The following is an 18,815-nucleotide window of genomic DNA, read 5'->3' as shown; positions in this document are numbered from 1 at the left end:
AAGTCTTTTACAGTTTGCATAGACTTAGCTTTGTCTTCCATTTTATTTAAAACCTCTTCTGCCCTATTACCAAACAGAGTATCATGCTGTAATGGTGCATCCAACAATTTAGCTTTAACATGATCGGGCAGATTTTGCTCCTTGAGCCAGGCATGTCTTCCAATCACAGATCCAGTAACTGCGTCCCTGCAGGAGGCCTCCAAGGAATCAAAACCACATGCTTTCCAACCTGTTCTGCTGCATGCAATAATTCCTGCAATTCTTTATTTTCTGCACATTCAGAAATCAACATCATTTTCTGTTTCAATAATCCCATAACATGCTGCTGATATTTAAGCATATGAAACTGGCAGTTTAAGACCCTAATTACCAAGGTTGCAGACGTATAAACTTTTTTTCCCCATCTATCCAGTGCCCTGGAATCTCTACCAGAGGGGTAGGACTCTTAGCTGTTGAGGCCTTTACACCTTTGGGACCCTGTGAGATAGTTTTGGGGTCAGCAGCAGGGTTTTTGAATAAAAATTTGTGGGAGTCAGGAACCCTGTAACATCTGTCTGGCTTGCTAGGAGCCAGAGGTAGGGAACCTGGAGCCATGCTTGATTCCGAAAACACATCAACAATGTCTAATACAGGAGGTATGGTCAAAGGCCTATGCTGAGGAAGAAGGAAATCCCTAAGCCTCTTTTTTTGATTCTGAGAAATCTTGACTCTCCCAATGAAAATGTTCCCTCAAAGTATGCAAGGTTTCCCCAAAAGAATAATCCTCAGGAGGAGATGCAGATGGGATGGATACCTCTGCATCTGAATCCTTATAGTGTGGTATAGAAAATTTCTGATCAGAAGAAATAGAAACCTGATCTGAAGATTCATAATCAGTCTCTTGCCTATGCCTCTTTTCGGGGGTGGGGGGGTGGGAACCCCTGATCAAGGTAATTAAGTCTTCGGCCATTTTGACCATCTGTTCCCAAAATATTTTGAAGCAAAGATATACCGATGCTTAAGAGTGCGTTGGTTAAATCCAGCACTAAACCAACAGCAAGGCATGTTATGATCTGGGCCTTGGCAAGGAATACAGTACAAATGGAAATCCTTATGAGGTATATTTGCTTCCCACAAGTAATGCAAGTATTAACTTTTACTGACATTGGTAAGGAGCAAGAAAAAGTTTCCCCAATGGGGTACTTAGCTTTAATTGAAGACTTTGGTTATGAAACTCGAATGCAAAAATTTCAGGAGTCGGCCGACCGTCAGTTGCGAAATGCTTCTGCTTTGGGTGTGGCAAGAAAGACTAAAGAAAATGGCGGCGGCTGCATGTTTTATACCCCGACGACCTGACGTCATGGAAGAGGAGACAGCAACCGATGCAGGACCCAAGACTTTGATATTCAGACTGACTGAGGGCAACTTGCCAGCAGATTACCCAAATGTAATGACTGCAACAGTGAAACACGAACATCTTCAGATTCAAAGAAAACACAATAAATACAAAAGAAATTACAAGAACCACTCAAAACTGTTTTAAAAATCTGGGTGACCAAGTGCAGTAAAATAAATGAGCGTTCCTAATTCCTGGATACAAAATAAAGTCAAATACAAAACTTTGGTTTTAGCTTGTGCAGAGGAGCTTCAGCTTTCAACAGAGTCAGATAATGGCTGAGTGGGGGGAAAAAGTAAAGAAAAGAATCAATGAAAATCAGCTAAAACTCCAAGCAGTAGTGTTCATCTTCCCAAAACCGCAGCATTTACCCACACTCTCAAGTAGGCCTTAACCACCATAAGCTCAGTCTAGATGACTTCACAACTGGCTGTTTGCTAAGAAAATGAAAGGTGGCAAAACACACAAATAAATGCGGCAACACTGATTAATCCACTTAAAAACACTTCAAAAACACTTCAAAAAGAGTAAAACCAGTTCAATTAATAGGCGCAGCTTCAAATTCAGAGAAAAAAACTAACAGTAAAAATGCCGAAAGATGACAGAACCCACTTCAAAACCGAAGTAAATAGCTAGGTGCAATACAGAACCACTTGAAAAAACAGTGCAGACAGTAAAATGCCTTCCACCAGAACTTCAGACTCACAGAAAACACAGCAACAGCAATGCAAACAATAAAACACCTTCAACTAACTGTAACTTCAGATTCAAGGAAAACACGGTAAAATACAGAAAAAACGGACAAGAAACTACTCAAAAGTGATATAAATAGCCAAATAGCTTTAAGTGCAACATAGCAAATGTACTTTCCATTTTGCATCCATGAAAAAGGTGTCAAAACACTGCTTTGTTTAGTTTTATCTTGTACACAAGAACTAAGCTTCGACCTCCAAGAGTCTTAGGATAAAACAGGTGATTGCTCTTAAAATACAAATTAAACAAGGAAAATGCAAAAGCCAAGGAAAACAGCTAAAGCTTTAACCATAAAATGAATGAATGACAGCTTGCTCTACGGATTCAGTAGGACTGAATTAATCCAGTTCTGAGATGGAAATTAACATTGCAAACTCGAAATTCCATAATGAGCTTTAGATAATTTATATAATGCTAAGACCTTCAGTGACAAAGTCTAAAATATCAAACTCTTTGTGCCTATAAATTACTGACCTGATGTCACATTTTTGAATATACTTACCACAATCCATTCAGCAATGTTCTCATATAGCTCAGGATTAAAGATGGCTTTTTTTAGTCTGGCCAAAGGACCATCTGCATCTACCAGTCGACATCTCATAAACACATCACAGTAGCCCTTGAAGTCATTACATGGAGAGCCTGGCTGCAGTGTAATGGTCTTCCCATGGAAATGTGCAGACAAGCGATCTGATCCAGTACTTGAACATGATGAATCAGCTGAAGAAGAAAAGTGGGTCATCAGTGTTGACTAAAATGGTACATATGGAATAACACCAGTCTGTGCAAGCATGTGTGCATTTAAGTTTATATGTGAATAGTAATTAGCCATCAGCAACAGAAAAAGCTTAACCCAATCACAAAGTAGAACAAAGTCCGAGGGAATCCTATGTGATAATATGAAAAAAAAAGGAACTAATCAGGACACTTCTATCAAGCTCTACTGACAACACAGTGACTCGCTGTTAAACTGCAATGGAAGCACTGCTAGTAATGTCCAACAAAGAATATACTTGGACAGCTGTAAATGAAACAGCCACAGTGTTCATGTTACTGGTAATGTTTTTCTAGTTTACTATATTATAGGTTTAAAAAAGTCTCTCTCAATACTTTCTAGTTTAAGGTAAATATTCTAATGCAAAAAAAAAAAAATACACCCAATATATTAAGCATACTACTGAAGGCCTGACGTCATTCCTGGAGAGACAGCAACTGATGCAGAAATACTAAGCCTCTGGTATTCGGGACGACTGAGGGCTACCCCTGGCAAGATAACCCAAGTGTGATGACTGCAACAGTGAAACACGAAGACCATCCAAAGCATCCCCCAGGAGCCTTTGGAGGGTGAAGGAGGGTGGGAAGTGATGAATGAAAGAAGTTGAACAAAACAGATGGAACATTATGGTAAAACATAACTTCTTTATCTGATGTTAATCTTCTTTCCATTCATCACTGATGGGACAGAATCCCAAGCTACCTTGAGGTCCATGGGCGGCCCTTATGGAAGAACATTCCTGAGTACCATTGAGCCAAAGGCAGCTCTCCCTCTGGAGACCAGGTCCAATTTGTAATGATTGATAAAGGTACGAGGCTTACCCAAGTAGCTGCTGCACAGATGTCATCCATGGAAGCCCTGGAATGGAAAGCTGAAGATGTTGCCATAGATCTAGTGGAGTGAGATTTAACTTTTGTCATAGGTTCATTACTGAGGGAATAGATGAAATGTATGCACTGTCTTAGCCATTTTGATAAAATAACCTTGGAAACAGCCTCTCCCATTCTGGGCCCAGACCAGGAGATGAAATGCTGTTCAGATTTACGGATAGGTTTGGTGCTATCTAGATAAAATCTCAACTGTCTATGCAGGTCTAAAGAGTGACGGCAGTACTCTCCACTATTGGCAAAATTCGGAAAGAACACTGGTAGGGTCAATGGTCTGGTTTATGGAAAATTCAGAAAACTTTGGGGGAAAGGATGGATTCGTCCGAAGTGATACTCTGTCTTTATGAAAGACCAGATAGGGCCTCTTGATACACAATGCCTGCAGCTCCCAGACTCTTCTGGCAGATGTGATGGCTACCAAGAACAAGGATTTCCAAAACAAAAACTTTAGGTCACACTTCACAGCAGGTTCAAAAGGTTTCCGAGTCAAAGACTGAAGGACTAGAGTGAGGTTCCACGGCCCGACAGGAGGCTTGATCTGAGAAGTCCCCTTGAGGAATGCCTTGCAAATGCGTAGAGAGCTAAGAGGGGTGCCATCTATACCATTCTGAAAATTGGAAATTGCCACTAGATGTACTGGTACGTTTGATGGAGAGGCTCCATTATCAAAAAACCTAGCCAAGTATTGAAGAACTGCAGTAACTGGAGCCAAATACGGGTCTAGCATGTTATCTTGGACCAGATGGAGAATCTTTTCCATTTATCCTGGTATAGTCTCTTCTGTTGGATGGTTTATGAGAGGCCAGAATGATGCGTCAAACAGGCGAGGAGAGATTAGCTTGCCTGGCTACTAGTGGAAGTGGTGGAAGTGGAGAAACCAAGATGTCAGCTTGAGACTGGACAGACTTGGGTGACTCAACCCTTGGGGATGAGTAATCAGATCTGTTAGAGGGTCCAGAATCCACAGTGGGTATACTAGGTGAGGCCAAAGGAAGGGGAAACAAACTTGTTGAGTCCAGAATGGGGCTATGAGGATCACACTGCATCTTAACTGAAGAGCTTTCTTTAGAAATTGTGGAATCAGAGGGATGGGAGGATAAAAAGAAGTTATGTACTCACCATAACGTTCCATCTGAGTAGTTCTACTTCATTTGTCTTCAACCTGTGGGATACTGGATCCATATCGGATTCGAGTTGGCAACCTTACTAGCATCTGCTCTGAGCTCCAAGCTCCTCCCCTTACCTATAATACACTTCCACTACCTTCCAACCCCCAGATAGAGTTTGCTGAATCTTATACTGATAACCCGACCTGAAAAAATACTTGTGACCTACAAATGCAGTCTGTAGGCTGTTCATATGCCAAGGTCCGGGGGAAAGAGGGAGGGATGGTTGAAGACAAATTAATTAAAACTACTCAGATGGAACATTATGGTGAGTACATAACTTCTTTATCTGAAGTAGTTTACTTCATTCGCTCTTCAACCTGTGGGACAGAGTCCCCCAGCTACTAAATTCCTGGGTGGCCCTCATGGAAGGATATTCCGGAGCACCGTGGAACCAAAGGATGCTCTCCTTCTGGAAGTCGAATCCAATTTGTAATGAGAAATAAATGTATGAAATGAAGACCAAGTAGCTGCAGAAAAAATATCCAAAGAGACTCTAGACCAAAAGGCCGCAGATGTAGCCATGGATCTAATGGAATGAGCTCTCACCTGACCTGGAGGAGACATGCCTCTGTCCTATGGTTGGGAGGGTGGCCTAACAGATAAGGTGTTTGCCTTACAAACACAAGGTGCAGGGTTTGAGTATCACAAGGGATAATTGTCTAGGCTTACAATGGCTCAAAAGGGCAGTTAGCCTAGTACTAACCTATAAACCTATGAATCTATGAACCTTATAGACCTGAAGGATGCATGAAGAAATCCATTTAGCAATAGTGACCTTGGAGATAGGTTCCCCAAAAAAAGTTTATAGAAGGATACAAACAACTGATCAGATTTATGGAAATTGTTTGCCCTGTGTAAATAGAATCATAACTGTCTATGAACATCCAGCAGGTGTAGTTTGTATTCCATCTTGTTAGCAAAATTAGTAAAGAAAACAGGTAAATTGATGGTCTGCTTGATATTAACTGGTGATGCCACCTTAGGAAGAAACAATGGATTGGTCTGAAGGGAAACCCTATCTTTGTGAAAAATCATATAAGGAACTTTGACGGACAAGGCCTGCAGTACTGAAACCCTTTTAGCAGAGGTAATAGCCACCTGAAATGCTGTTTTCCAAGATAAATATTTTAGATTTGTGGTTGCAGCAGGTTCAAAAGGTGGAGCGACCAGAGCTTGAAGAACCATAGTTAGGTCCCATGGGGGAACAGCATCCTTGACCAGGGGGCGTAACAGAAAAGTGCCTTTAATAAAGGCTTTACACAGCCGAACCTTGACAGTAGAAGAACTAGCTCCGTGTTGAAAAATATTGGCTAGAAAATCAAGAATGGCAGAAATAGGAGCCACGAAGGGGTCTAAACTCTTTTGAGAGGCCCAAAGGGAAAAATGTTTCCATTTGCTGAGATAAACCTTCCTGGTAGAAGACTTATGAGCAGCCACCAAAATAGACCTAACTAAGGAGGATAATCCCCGGAGTCATAGCAATCACAGGAACTGGAGCAGCCAAGCTGTGAGCTTCAATCTGTCCAGATTCGGATGAGGAACTCCCGAAGGGTGTGAAATCAGATCCTGAATGGGATTCAAGATCCAAGGCAGAGCCAGAAGGTGAGACCAAAGGAAGGGAAAAGTACAGTTTTGTACCTAACATAAATGTAGATGTTCGAGTGCTCATACAGCTGCAGTCATTACAGATGGGTTATCCTGCCGTCAGGCAGGTCCTCGGTCAGCCGAATTCCAAAGTCTAGGTCCGGCGTCGGTTGTCGTCACTTCTTCCCTGATGTCAGTGCGGCAGGGGTATAAAAGAGCAGCAGACGCCATCTTCTTCAGTTTTTCTTGCCCCAGATGTCAGGTGCCCCCAGAAGGAAGGCAAAACATAAATTTATGTAATCATGCAATATAGAATAATCAAAACACAGTAGTTGCAAGCAAATACACCATAAAAGAATACCCCAGATAGGTTGTATGAGAAGGTGTTTGTCATAAGGTCTGTCCTGAGAGAGGACGGAGGGGGGGGTAACCTGGACTGCAGCTGTATGAGCACTCTAACATCTACATTTATGGTAGGTACAAAACTGTACTATGTTCATCGTGCATACAGCTGCAGTCATTACACATGGGAAGAATCCCAAAGCTAAGTAGGGGTGGCAGGCACTAAGTGGAACTAGGAGGAGCAAGGATGCCCTGGAGGACTGCTGTGGCAAATCCCACTCTAGATTTAGAGTACAGTGGAAGGTGATAGTGTTTGGAGAAGGTGTGCACTGAACTCCAAGTGGCTGCTTCCAAAATGTCCTTGGTAGGAACCCCCCTGAGGAAAGCTGCAGAGGTAGCTGTGGCCCTGGTGGAGTGGGATCTGATGCTTGTAGGCACAGTTTTTCCATGAAATGAGTAACAAAAGCGTATACAGTGGGCTATCCATTTTGAGATTGTCCGTTTGGAAATAGCCTTTCCTTGAGCACCTGTAGCATAGGACACAAAGAGTTGCTTGGATTTCCTGAATGGCTTTGTCCTGTCCAAATAATAACGAAGTTGTCTGTGAATGTCCAAGGAATGCAGTAGTCTTTCCCCTTTGTTTTGTGGATTAGGATAAAAGGTAGGTAAGTGGATAGTCTGATTCAAAGCTACACTGGATACTACCACCTTTGGCATAAAGGTAGGGTTGGTTCGTAAGGAAACTCTGTCCTGATGGAAAATGATGAAAGGTTGCACAGCCATGAGGGCCTGTAGCTCCGAAACCCTGCGTGCTGAGGTGATAGCCAGAAGAAAGGCTGTTTTCCATGACAAGTATTGTAGTTCTGTTGAAGCAGCTGGCTCGAAGGGAGGAAGGGTCAGCTTTTCCAATACGAAGTTGAGGTCCCAAGCAGGGACTGGTGGTTTTCCTTGGGGGTTTTATATTCTTTGCCCCTCTGAGGAACTGTCTTAAGAGAGGATGAGAGAATAAAGGAGGATCTGTGTTGTATTGTGCTGAAATGGCTGAAGCGTGGATTTTGATGGAGGAGAAGGAAAGTCCACTGTTTAACATCTCAGCTAGGTACTGTAAAATTTGAGGTAAATTTATTACCCAAGGATTCTGGCCCTTTTCCTGATTCCAGGCACAAAATCGTTTCCATTTGGCGGAGTAGGCTTTTCTAGTAGAAGGTCTTCTGGCCTCCAAGATGACATACTGCACCTCCTTGGAGAGGAGGGTCTGTTGGGAAATCAAGGAATTCTCCATGCAGCTAGATTTAGGGTTTTGAGCTGGCAGTGAAGAGTCTTGTAGTTGTGCTGGGACAACAGAAGAGGGACTAGAGGTAGGATCCATGGTGAGGAATGTGTCAGGCTCTTCAGGAGCGGATACCAGTGTTGTCTTGGCCAGTCTGGAGCAATGAGAATCATTTTCGGCCTTTCTGCTCCGCTTTTAATAGAACTTTGGGCAGCAGAGGACGAGGCGGAAAGGCATAGACTGTCAATGTTGTCCAATTGAAAGAAAGTGCGTCCACTTTCCAGGCCTGTGGATGATAGGTCCTTGAACAAAATTTTTTCAACTGGTAATTTCTGTGGGTAGCAAAGAGATCTATGTCTGGCTGTCCCCATGCCTAAGTTATCTTTGTGAAAACTTGAGGATGCAACTTCCATTCGTGTGGATCCGTCATATTTCTGCTTAGGCTGTCTGCCAGTGTGTTTTCCTTCCCTGGCAGGAATTGTGCCTGTAGTTGAATTTGCAATTCCAGTGCTGTGTTCCATAGGGTCATGGCTTGCCTGCACAGGGGGTATGAATGAGTTCCCCCCTGTTTGTTTATGCACCACATCACTGTGGTGTTGTCTGTCCTTATCAATAGCTGGCCTGGATGCAGTAGGTCTTTGAAGGCCATAATAGCATTTTGCACGGCTAGCATTTCCTTTTGTTTGATATGTAGGTGTTTCTCTTTTTGGGACCATTTTCCTGGAATGCACTGATTTGTCATGTGTGCACCCAGGCGTAGTCTGAGGCGTCTGTTGTGATGATTTGAGTTGCTTGAGGTACACAGAAAGGGAGACCTATGTTTCTTTGGCATGCTTGAGCCCACCACAGAAATTCCTTTTGAAGGCATGGAATGAGTGGTATAATTATTTCCAAGCTGTGGCTGTGTTGAGACCATATGTTTTTTTAGGTACCATTGAAGTTTCCTCATATGCAGCTTTGCACATGGGATTAGTAGGATGCAAAATGCCATGAATCCCAGAGCCTGCAGGACTTTCCTTGCAGTCAGCCTGGTGAAGGTTGCCATTTTGCTGAAGTATTGAGACAGTTGCCCTTGTTTGTCTGGCGTGAGGTAGGCCATTTGGGTGGTTGTATTCAAGCTGGCACCCAGGGAAATTATTTGTTGAGAGGGTATTAGTTTTGATTTATTTTTGTTGACTGTGTATCCCAGAAAGTTCAACAGTTTTATTACAAACGCCAGGTGTTTCAGAAGTATGTCCTTGCTGTCCGCTTGGATCAGGCAGTCGTCCAGATATGGGTAGATTTGTATTCCTTGTAGTCTGCAGAAGGCAATTACTGATGCCAGGCATTTCGTAAACACTCTGGGTGCAGTAGATAAGCCAAAGGGCAATGCAGAGAATTGATAATGGGTTGAACCTGCAAGAAATCTGAGGTATCTCCTGCAATCTTGTCTGACAGGGACATGCAGGTATGCCTCCTTGAGGTCCAATGTTACCAGCCAAGACTCCTTGCCCAGCATGGGAAGAAGCTGCTGTAATGTCAGCATCTTGAATTTTGGTACCTGTAAATATGTGTTTAGGATGGATAGGTCTAAGATAGGTCTCCAATCTTTGTCTTTCCTTGGTACCAGGAATAGTCTGGAATAAAACCCTTGACCTTGTTCTTTTGCAGGTACCTCTTGAATCGTTTTCATGTCCATGAGAGCTGAAATTTGTTTTTGTGCCTCTGCCCTTTGATTTTGTGGCAGGTTTGGCATGCCTCTCATTTTTGTAAGGGTGTGAAAGTGGAACCTGTAGCCTCTGTCTATGATGTCCAGAATCCATTTGTCTTTTGTAACAATATGCCAATTTTTTGAGAATAATGCCAGTTTTCCGCCCAAAGGTGCTGCCATTAAAGCTTTGCTTGGCAGGTAAAGGAGGAAGTCATTGTGTCTGTTTTCTAAATGACTGTGATCCATCTTCTCCACCTCTTGGGGTTGGTGTTTGCCACTGTCTGGCTCTGAAAGATCCTTGAGGTTGCCCTCTACCCCTTGGGCGTCTGTATCTGCCCCTTTGAGGTCTGTCCGAGGCTGGAAAGGACCAATTTTTTGAAGGCCAGTTTCTGCTGAAACGTGGAGGTTGTACCTGCAGGAAATCTTTCACTGTTTGCATTGATTTCGCTTTTTCCTCCATTTTCTTTAGTACCTCCTCAGCTTTAACACCAAACAATACATATTTCTGAATAGGTGCATCTAATAATTTAGCTTTGACATGATCTGGTAAGGCTTGCTCTTTGAGCCAAGCATGTCTACGTATAACAGACCCTGTAACAGCAGCTCTACATGAGGCCTCTAAAGCATCAAAACCACACTGCAAGGTATGTTTACCCACTTGCTCTGCACCATGCAACAAATCCTGCAACTCTTAAATCTGGTTGTGTCATTTTGCTTTTCAACTGAGATAACAAAAACTGTTGATACTTTAACATATGGAACTGACAGTTTAATGCCCTCATGGTTAAAGTGGCCGAGGTGTACACCTTTTCCCCCCACCTTTCTAAAGATCTGGAATCTCTCTCTGAAGGTAATGGGTTTTTAGCAGTAGAGGCCTTAATTCCCTTGGGACCCTGTGAAATAGTTTCTGGGTCAGCAGTATGGCTTTTGTATAGGAACTGGTGTGAACCAGGAACCCGGTAATACCTGTCTGGTTTAACAGGAGCTGGAGGTAAAGAATCTGGATTAAGGCTGGCTTCTGTGTACACATCATCCAATATATCTAAAACAGGAAGGATAGCTAAGGGCCTATGCTGGGGGAGCAAGAGAAAATCCCTGAGCCTTTTCTTGGAATCGGAGTAATCTTGGCCTTCCCAGTGAAAGTGTTCCCTCAATGTATGTAGGGTTTCCCAAAAAGAGTAGTCCTCAGGGGGGGGAGACCGAGGGAATAGACTCCTCTGCATCAGTCTCTTCTAAAGGAGAATAGGCATAATCCTGGTCCTCAGAATGTTCAGAGGTAATAGAGGCTTGATCTGAAGAAGGGTAGTCTTCCTCTAATCTGGGCCTTTTGTCCGAGGGGGGTTGAGAACACCTGATAAGAGAAATGAAATCCTCAGCCATTTTGAGCATCTGTTTTTTAGGCATGGGGCCTTGAGAGGGGGTCTGAGGTCCCTGTTTTTTGGTTTTCATGGCTGCTTTAGATTTAGTGAAAGCTTTAATAGAGAAGGAGGAAGGCCTGAAGACATCTTGAGAAATGACAGGCCTGTCTAAACTCTGACTTTCCCCGCCAAGAGTGGCGTCGGTATCTGTAGTAGGAATGGGGACCGAGGAGCCTGCGACCTCGAGTACTGAAGACACCGGTAATGTTGTGTCATCGGTACTCAGGGGCTGCGTAGGCACCTCGCTGAGAACCGGAGAACCAGTAGTCGGTGCGGACCTCGTACGTCGGTCCTTATCTTTGCGTCTTTTACTCAAAACTGGAATCGGAGTATCCGACGACATAATATAATTAATTTTTGCAATAGTTCCCAGAGGAAGAAAGGCATGAGGGTTGGGAGGGTAGCCTAATGGTTATGGTGCTTGCCTTACAAACACAAGGTGCTGGGTTTGAGTCCCACAAGGGATAATTGGCTACTTAAAATGGCTCGCAAGGGCAGCTAGCTTAGTACTAATCTATGAACCTATGAAGGGCCTGCAACACTAAAAGGACTGCTCTCATCTCTAGAACATTTATGTGCAAGCTGGTCTCTACAGAGGGCCACAGGCCTTGGACTGTCCTGCCCGAATGCCACGCGCACCCGAGTTGGAAGGCGTCCATGGTCACTGTGGCATGGGCTGGAACAAAGGATCGTCCCTCCAAAATGTCCGGAGAACACATCCACCATATAAGGGGCGACCGACAGACTCGACTGAGGTATATTGGGTACGACAATGGAAGTTCCAACAGGGACCATTGTACAGCTAGAGTCCACTGTAGAATTCTCATATGTAACCAGGCACACAGGAGAAGCATTATGGTTGCTGCCATTGAACCTAAGGCCCTCAACACGGATTGTGCCTTTGGAAGACGAGAATGGTAGATGAGAGAGACATGCATCCTCAGGTTTTGTACTCTCTCCGAAGTCAGGAAGATTTTGCACTGTAAAGTATATATCCTTGCACCAATGTAGTCTATCACCTGTACAGGATCTAGGAGTGATTTGGATGCGGTGATTGTGATCCCCAAATGCAGGGCAAGGATCAAGAAATAATCCCTGGTTTGGGAGAGTAGATGCCTGGTGGGAGCAGTGAGGAGCCAATTGTCCAGGTACAGCTAGACCTGAATCCCCTGAAGCCTCAGGTGAGTCGCTACCACCACCGTCACTTGGGTTAACACCCTGGGGGCTGTGGTGAGACCAAAGAGTAGGGCTCGAAATTGGTAATGATCGACTCCTAGTCGGAAATGGAGGAACCTCCTGGAGCTTCTGTGCATTTTTATGTGATAGTATGCATCCTGGAGGTCTAACGAGCACATCCAGTCGCTCTCTTGCAGGTATGGCATGATAGACTGTAGTGTGACCATCTGGAACTTCTCTTTGGCAACTGACAGGTTCAGGGTAGATAGGTCCAGAATGGGCCTTGAGTGCCCCGTTTTCTTTGGCACCAAAAAGAACCTGGAGTAGAAGCCCGATCCTGACTGATCTGGAAGACGGTTTTGATGGCTCATTTTTCTAGCAGCTTGGAAATTTCCTGTGCTGCTGCTGCCTCCCTTTGCATGGGTGGTACGTCTGGGAGGTGTTTGGGAGATTTGGGGGGACCCACAAAAGGGATAGATTATCCTCTGGATATGATCTGAAGCACCCAGTGGTCTGATGTTATGGACTCCCATGCCGCCAAGTGCAAGGATACTCGTCTCCCGACTGCCTCCAGAGTACAGCAGTCGGGCCACCCCTCAGGGTTACTGTCCAGGTCTGTCCGAAAAAGGTTCTAGAGACACAAAATTCCTTGGACCCCCTCTGTCTCTGGGCCAGCATCCATTCTGTCCCCCTCTGCCTCTGGGGGAAGAGAAGACCTGAGTGTCCCGGGAATACTGTGACTTCCGGAACCACATCATCTTTTTCCCTCTCTGGTTCCAGGAAAAGGACCTTTGAAGGTTCGAGAAGAGGATCCCGACAGCAGACAGTGTGCCTTCCCATCCTTCTCACTGTGGACTAATGTCTCTTTGACAGTCTTACCAAAAAGAGTAGAGCCGTCATAAAGGGCATTGGCAAAGGACGCCTTGAAATGTTCCAAAAACTGACAATCTGAGCCAGGCATTGCGTCTCATGGACATGCCGGACCCAGCCACCCTAGCCACTCCTTCAGTAGCATGTGAAAGGAGTCACATGGATGCGTTGGGAGACAGTGGCCATCCTCGCGAACGAGTCCTTGTCCTCCTGCGACATGGACTTAGGGGGAGACTCTGCCAGCTCCTTTACCAGGTCGCGTTGGAGTCTCGTGACATGGGCCAGGTAATTCAGTGCCCTAATAGAAAAGGTAGCTGAAGTGTAAACCCGCTTCCCTAGGCGTTCCATCATCCGCAACTCTCGGTCAGGAGGATGAACAGAGGAACTCTCCTGGGCTAGTTCCTTCTTTGTGGCTGTTGCTACCACCATAGCATCTATTGGGGAGCCCTTGTTCCATGCCGGCCTATCCAAAGGGGGACTCAAAATCTTGTCAAGCCTTTTGGGAATTGGTTCCACGATGTCCGGCTCCTTCCATGCCCACGAAGTGACCAGGTCCACCAAGGGATCTGTGGGATGGGACACCCAGGAAGTAGATGGGCCCATGCTGAAAGCCACCAGGAACACAGACTCGTCAGAAGAAGGTTTGGGGGCAGACAAACCTCCCCACTGGCGAAGGACTTGGAAACATCCTCGGGAGGTGACCTGGGGGAACCTTCCCCATCATCCAAGTCTGTATTCTTGGTGAGGGACTCGGGGGGGGGGGGGGGGGGAGTCCAAGTGTCTCCTCTTGCACATATGCTTGTGAGGCACCTCTCCGGGGGCAACTCGCAAGCCACTTGTTCCTCAGGGGGGGTACAGTCTCGAGCTCCTCAAGCACGGGCAGTCTCTCTGGTAAAATGATGGGAATCGTAGAGAGAGCAGAGGGGGTCAGGGTGGACTCCAAGGGGACAGTCAGGGGTCTCAATCCAGTGGAGAGAACCCTTTCTACTATGAACGCTGATGGGGAGAGCGAACCTCCTGTGGAACCAATAAGGAGGCCAGTCTCCCCAGGTCCGATGAGAGAATCGGAGCCGGGCCAGAAGTGGACAGAGCTCCGAGGGATGGAATTTGGCCCGACAAAGGCAAAGCCAATGAAAAAAGTTCCACTCCCTCGGTTCCGACACCCAAGCTCCAGCTCCGAGAGTGGGTTGGATCAGAGCTGGTCAAATCAGACCTGCTCCAGGCAGCTGTCGGCATCGAGGAAGCAGGAACAGTCGGCGTAGAACCCTTGACTAAAGCCATCCTCAGATCCGAATACTCCGAACCTGGTGGACAGATCAGAGAAAGAGAAATTGGTTGAAAAAAAGGAAGCGAGCTCCCCCCTCCTGAGGGAGAGCGGGCTGGCAAGACCTCCATCTGGATCGGAGTACAAATGAATCTCTTCATCATTTTATCCATGTCAGCTTCAGATAAAGACCGGGTGGACCTCGACGAGGCCACGGACTCCCACCTTGCGGGTCGGGGCACCGAGGCCCTAGATGTAGAGTGTGTATCCTCCGACTCCGGGGAAAATCTCGGAGATTGGAGCCGAGGGGAGTCACGGATTCTATGTGTCGTGACCGGTGAAGGGAGGTCCGGAGACCTCTTATGTTTCTCTCTCGACTTCGACACTCTCTCTCCTTCTCTTTGCCCCTTTTCTGCTCAACTTCCACAGGCTTTGGCATAGAAGTTTGAGTCCCAGCCTGGGAGAGAGGAGAAGCCAGAAAAAGCCACTGTGACCGAAGACGAGGCATCTGCCTCAGAAGAGGGAAGAAGGCCTTTCAGGGCCAACTTAGCCTTCCTGATTGATGGCGCGCAGGTTAAAACCTGCGGATTTAGTGCAGTCTGTACTAAGATGGGCCATGCCCAAGCACATAACACAAAGAGTGCGACCATCCGCAGGGGATAAACTTATGGCCACATTCAGTGCATCTTTTAAACATTGGCTTATCAGCCATAGTAAACACCAAAAGCCAGCAAGATAGTGTCACCGTTTATTCAGAGGCAAAAAAAGCGGACAAAAATGTCCGAATTCAAAAACTCATACTAGTTTCGGCACCAGCCTTCATCAGTGAGTGAAAATCACTCACTGATGAAGGCTGGTGCTGAAACTAGTATGAGTTTTTGAATTCGGACATTTTTGTCCGCTTTTTTTGCCTCTGAATAAACGGTGACACTATCTTGCTGGCTTTTGGTGTTTTCTACAAGGTTGGTTGGCCGGGCAGCCGTACGTGCGAGGGTTGGTGTTTTTATCAGCCATAGTCACAGTGGAAAAAACTGAAAAAAAAGGTATTTTCCTCACTGAAACACCCACTCACCACACTCAAACACAGAAGACACTAAGAGGGGGAGGGGAAGCAAACACACTCACAAACTACTCTACACCTAAGCTAACATCTCTAAAAATAGAAAACTTGACACCAAGCGACAGGAGGAGAAAGGGAACCTACACTATCACTAACCTAAAGTTAGAGGAGAAATTTAGACTTATTAGACTTTTTAAAACTTTAACACCCACTTACTACCTGGAGCTCTGGAGATCACATTGCTTCAGCTAGCCACCACAAACGAGATCTGGGGGTTGGAAGGTAGTGGAGGTGTATTATGGGTAAGGGGAGGAGCTTGGAGCTCAGAGCAGATGCTAGTAAGGTTGCTGGCTCTGATCCGATACGGATCCGGTATCCCACAGGTTGAAGACCAAAAGAAGTAAACTACTTCAGATGTGTAAAGAAGTCCCATGGACCAATCGTGGATCAGATTTGTCCCTCGGTGACTCCCTTTCCAGGGGAAATAGGGCGAAATAGCTGCTGCACTTGGTGTTTGATGGGGAGGTGAAAAGATTGCAGCAGGGCTATCCCCAGTAGCTGAAGACTGCTGACGCCACCTCAAGGTCGAGGGACTACTCGCGAGGCATGAGGATGTATTTGCTCAGCTTATCTGGAATCATGCTGGCGCTTCCCAGGATATGCATTGCTATTAGAAAGTGGTTGGAAGCTATCGCCTACTGCCAAATTCTCATGGTTTCTCGACATAGGTGATAGGACTTGGTTCCTCCTTGCTTGTCGATATACCAGACCACTGACATATTGTCTGATTGAATTGCTATTGCCCCAGAAGGGAGAGCCGAATGGAAGGCCTGCAACGCTAGCAGCACAGCTCTCAGTTCCAGAACACTGATATGCAGGTGGGCCTCTGAGGTGGACCATGTGCCTTGGACAGTCTTTGTCTGGAAATGCCCCCACCCAATGAGGGAAGCATCGTGGTCACAATGGCTGTGGGCTGAGGAGACTGAAATGGATGACTCCAAAGTTCAACATCTGGCCTCATCCACCAAAGCAGGTCCTGTTTGCAGGAGTTGGTTATTCGAATCTGGTAACTGAGGGGGTGATAGTTTGGGAACCACCGACACAGAAGGAGCCACTGCAAGATCCGCATATGCAGCTTTGCTAGAGGCACTACTGGGATTGACACGGTCATAGAACTAGAGCCTGAAGAACTTCCCTTGCAGAAACTGTTTGTGGCAGTATCACCTGGAGTTGAAGCCTCAATCGACGTAGTCTGTGAACTGGGAGTGAAACCAGACAGGACTGAGTACTGAACACTGCTCCAGTGAACTCTGTTGTGTAGGGACAAGATTTGATTTCTCCCAATGTATCGTTATTCCCAACAATTTTGCCAGATAGCAAGGATAATGTAGTGCTGTTACCAGAAGATGCTAGGTGGGGGCGGTAAGGAGCCAGTCGTCCAGATATGGAAACATCCAGAATTCTTTTAGTCTCAAGTGAGCTGTTACCACTGCCATGCACTTTGTGAACACACTGGAGGCTGTAGAAAGACCGAACGGCAGGGCATGGAATTGATAATAACTGGCTCCTAGCTGGAAGTGAAGCAGACTCCTGGAGCATTCGTCCAGCTTGATGTAATAATACGCATTCCGGAGACCTATAGAGCCCATCCAATCACCTATAGAGAACATCCAATCACTTTCTCTTAAAAAGGGGAGAAATGACTGAACCGTGACCATTCGGAATTTGGTTTGGGTGACAGACTTGTTTAAGCTGCTAAGATCCAAAATAGGTCTCCAGTCCCCTGTCTTTTTTGGCACAAAAAAGAACCTACAGTAAAATCCAGATCTGTGCTGGTCTGGTGGGACTTGGTTGGATGACTCTTTTTTGAGACAGCTTTATAATCTCTGAAGCTGCTTCTTGACTGGGTGGAAAGTCAAGAAGTTTTCTTGGGAAATTTAGCTGACAAGAAAGGGGAATGGTGTAACCTCTGGTGATAATGCTCTGCACCCAACGATCGGTGGTGATGGATTGCCAGGCAGCTTGGTGCAGAGAGAAACGGCCCCCGACTGCTTCCAGAGGTAAGTACCGCTGATAAGGCTGTCCAGAGGAGGAATCCCTGATTACGAGGACCCCCTCTGCCTCTATAGGGGCGTCTTCCGGAATTGTTAGCCACTCTGCATCTGGCAGTATTCATCATCATAAGCGGCATGGAAGGGACCCTGAGATTTCTTATGCCACATCTTTCCACTCCTCTGATTCTTGGAGAAGGTACTTTGAGGGTTGGAAAACCGTAGGCCTATGGCAGACCGGGTCTTTTCATCTTGCTCGAACCTGGCTAGGGTGTCCTTCACTTTGGAGCCAAAAAGGGACGGAGCTTTGATGGGAGCATTCAGAAAGGAAGACTTGAAGGAATCCGCAAGGTCACAAATGCGCATCCAGGCATGACACCTCATAATGCCCGAACCTGCTGCTCTAGCCGCCCCTTCGGTTGCATGCGACAGCAACCTCATGGACGATTTGGATATTGATTCCAGGGTTGTGAGCTGTGAGGCCACATTGTCCCTGACCTCGTCCGGCAACTGTCCTGCTAGCGTCCCACAGAATTTGGAGATCAAGTCCCTCTGGAGCCTTGTAAAATGTGCCAAATAATTCAGTGACCATATGGCAAAGGTCCCTCATGCAAAAACACGCTTCCCAAGTATGTCCACCTCCCGGGACTCTGCTGGGGGGGAGTGGACAGCGGGACTTTCCTCAGCCAAGTCCTTTTTTGTGGCCACCGCTGCCACCACCATAGCATCAAATGGTAACCCTTTGGACCAATGCGGGTCCTCCTCGAGAGGGGAAAGAATTTTGTCTCGTCTCCGAGGGATCGCCTCAGTGGAATCATGGTTCTTCCAAGCACACTGCATGACAAGCTCGTTGGCAGGTGGGGTCACCCAAGAGATAGAAGGCAGGGCACGAAAATCCTGCAGAAACACGGACCCCTCAGATGAAGGATTGGAGGGCTTCCAGTCACCTCTCTGCTTTAACATTTCCAAGATGTCTCCGAAGGAGACATCATCAGGGGGTGACCATAGGGACCCTTCACCATGATTGTAATCTGCGTCTTCCTTTAAGGACTCCTCGGGTGCGTCCATGTGCTTCCTCTTGACATCTTCTTTCGAAAGGGCTCCTCAGTGGAGGTCTCTGAGGAGGACTCA

General features: G+C 46.1%; 1 protein-coding gene across 1 annotated transcript in view; it reads right to left on the bottom strand.

Annotated features, from left to right (window-relative positions):
- The window catches only part of ADAM10 (ADAM metallopeptidase domain 10), a gene marked incomplete in the record, with an annotated part of 1,900,398 nt that overhangs the window by 284,288 nt on the left and 1,597,295 nt on the right, over positions 1 to 18,815 (bottom strand). Inside the window, 1 exon segment of the mRNA XM_044078896.1 lies at positions 2,631 to 2,848. Coding sequence (XP_043934831.1) covers positions 2,631 to 2,848 — 218 coding nt within the window.

Source organism: Protopterus annectens, chromosome 7.part1 (genome assembly GCF_019279795.1).
Source record: "Protopterus annectens isolate FY-2018-M chromosome 7.part1, PAN1.0, whole genome shotgun sequence".
NCBI lineage: Eukaryota > Metazoa > Chordata > Ceratodontiformes > Protopteridae > Protopterus > Protopterus annectens.
Note: the sequence above shows the minus strand (reverse complement) of the source record. Positions and strands in the feature narration are given on the sequence as shown.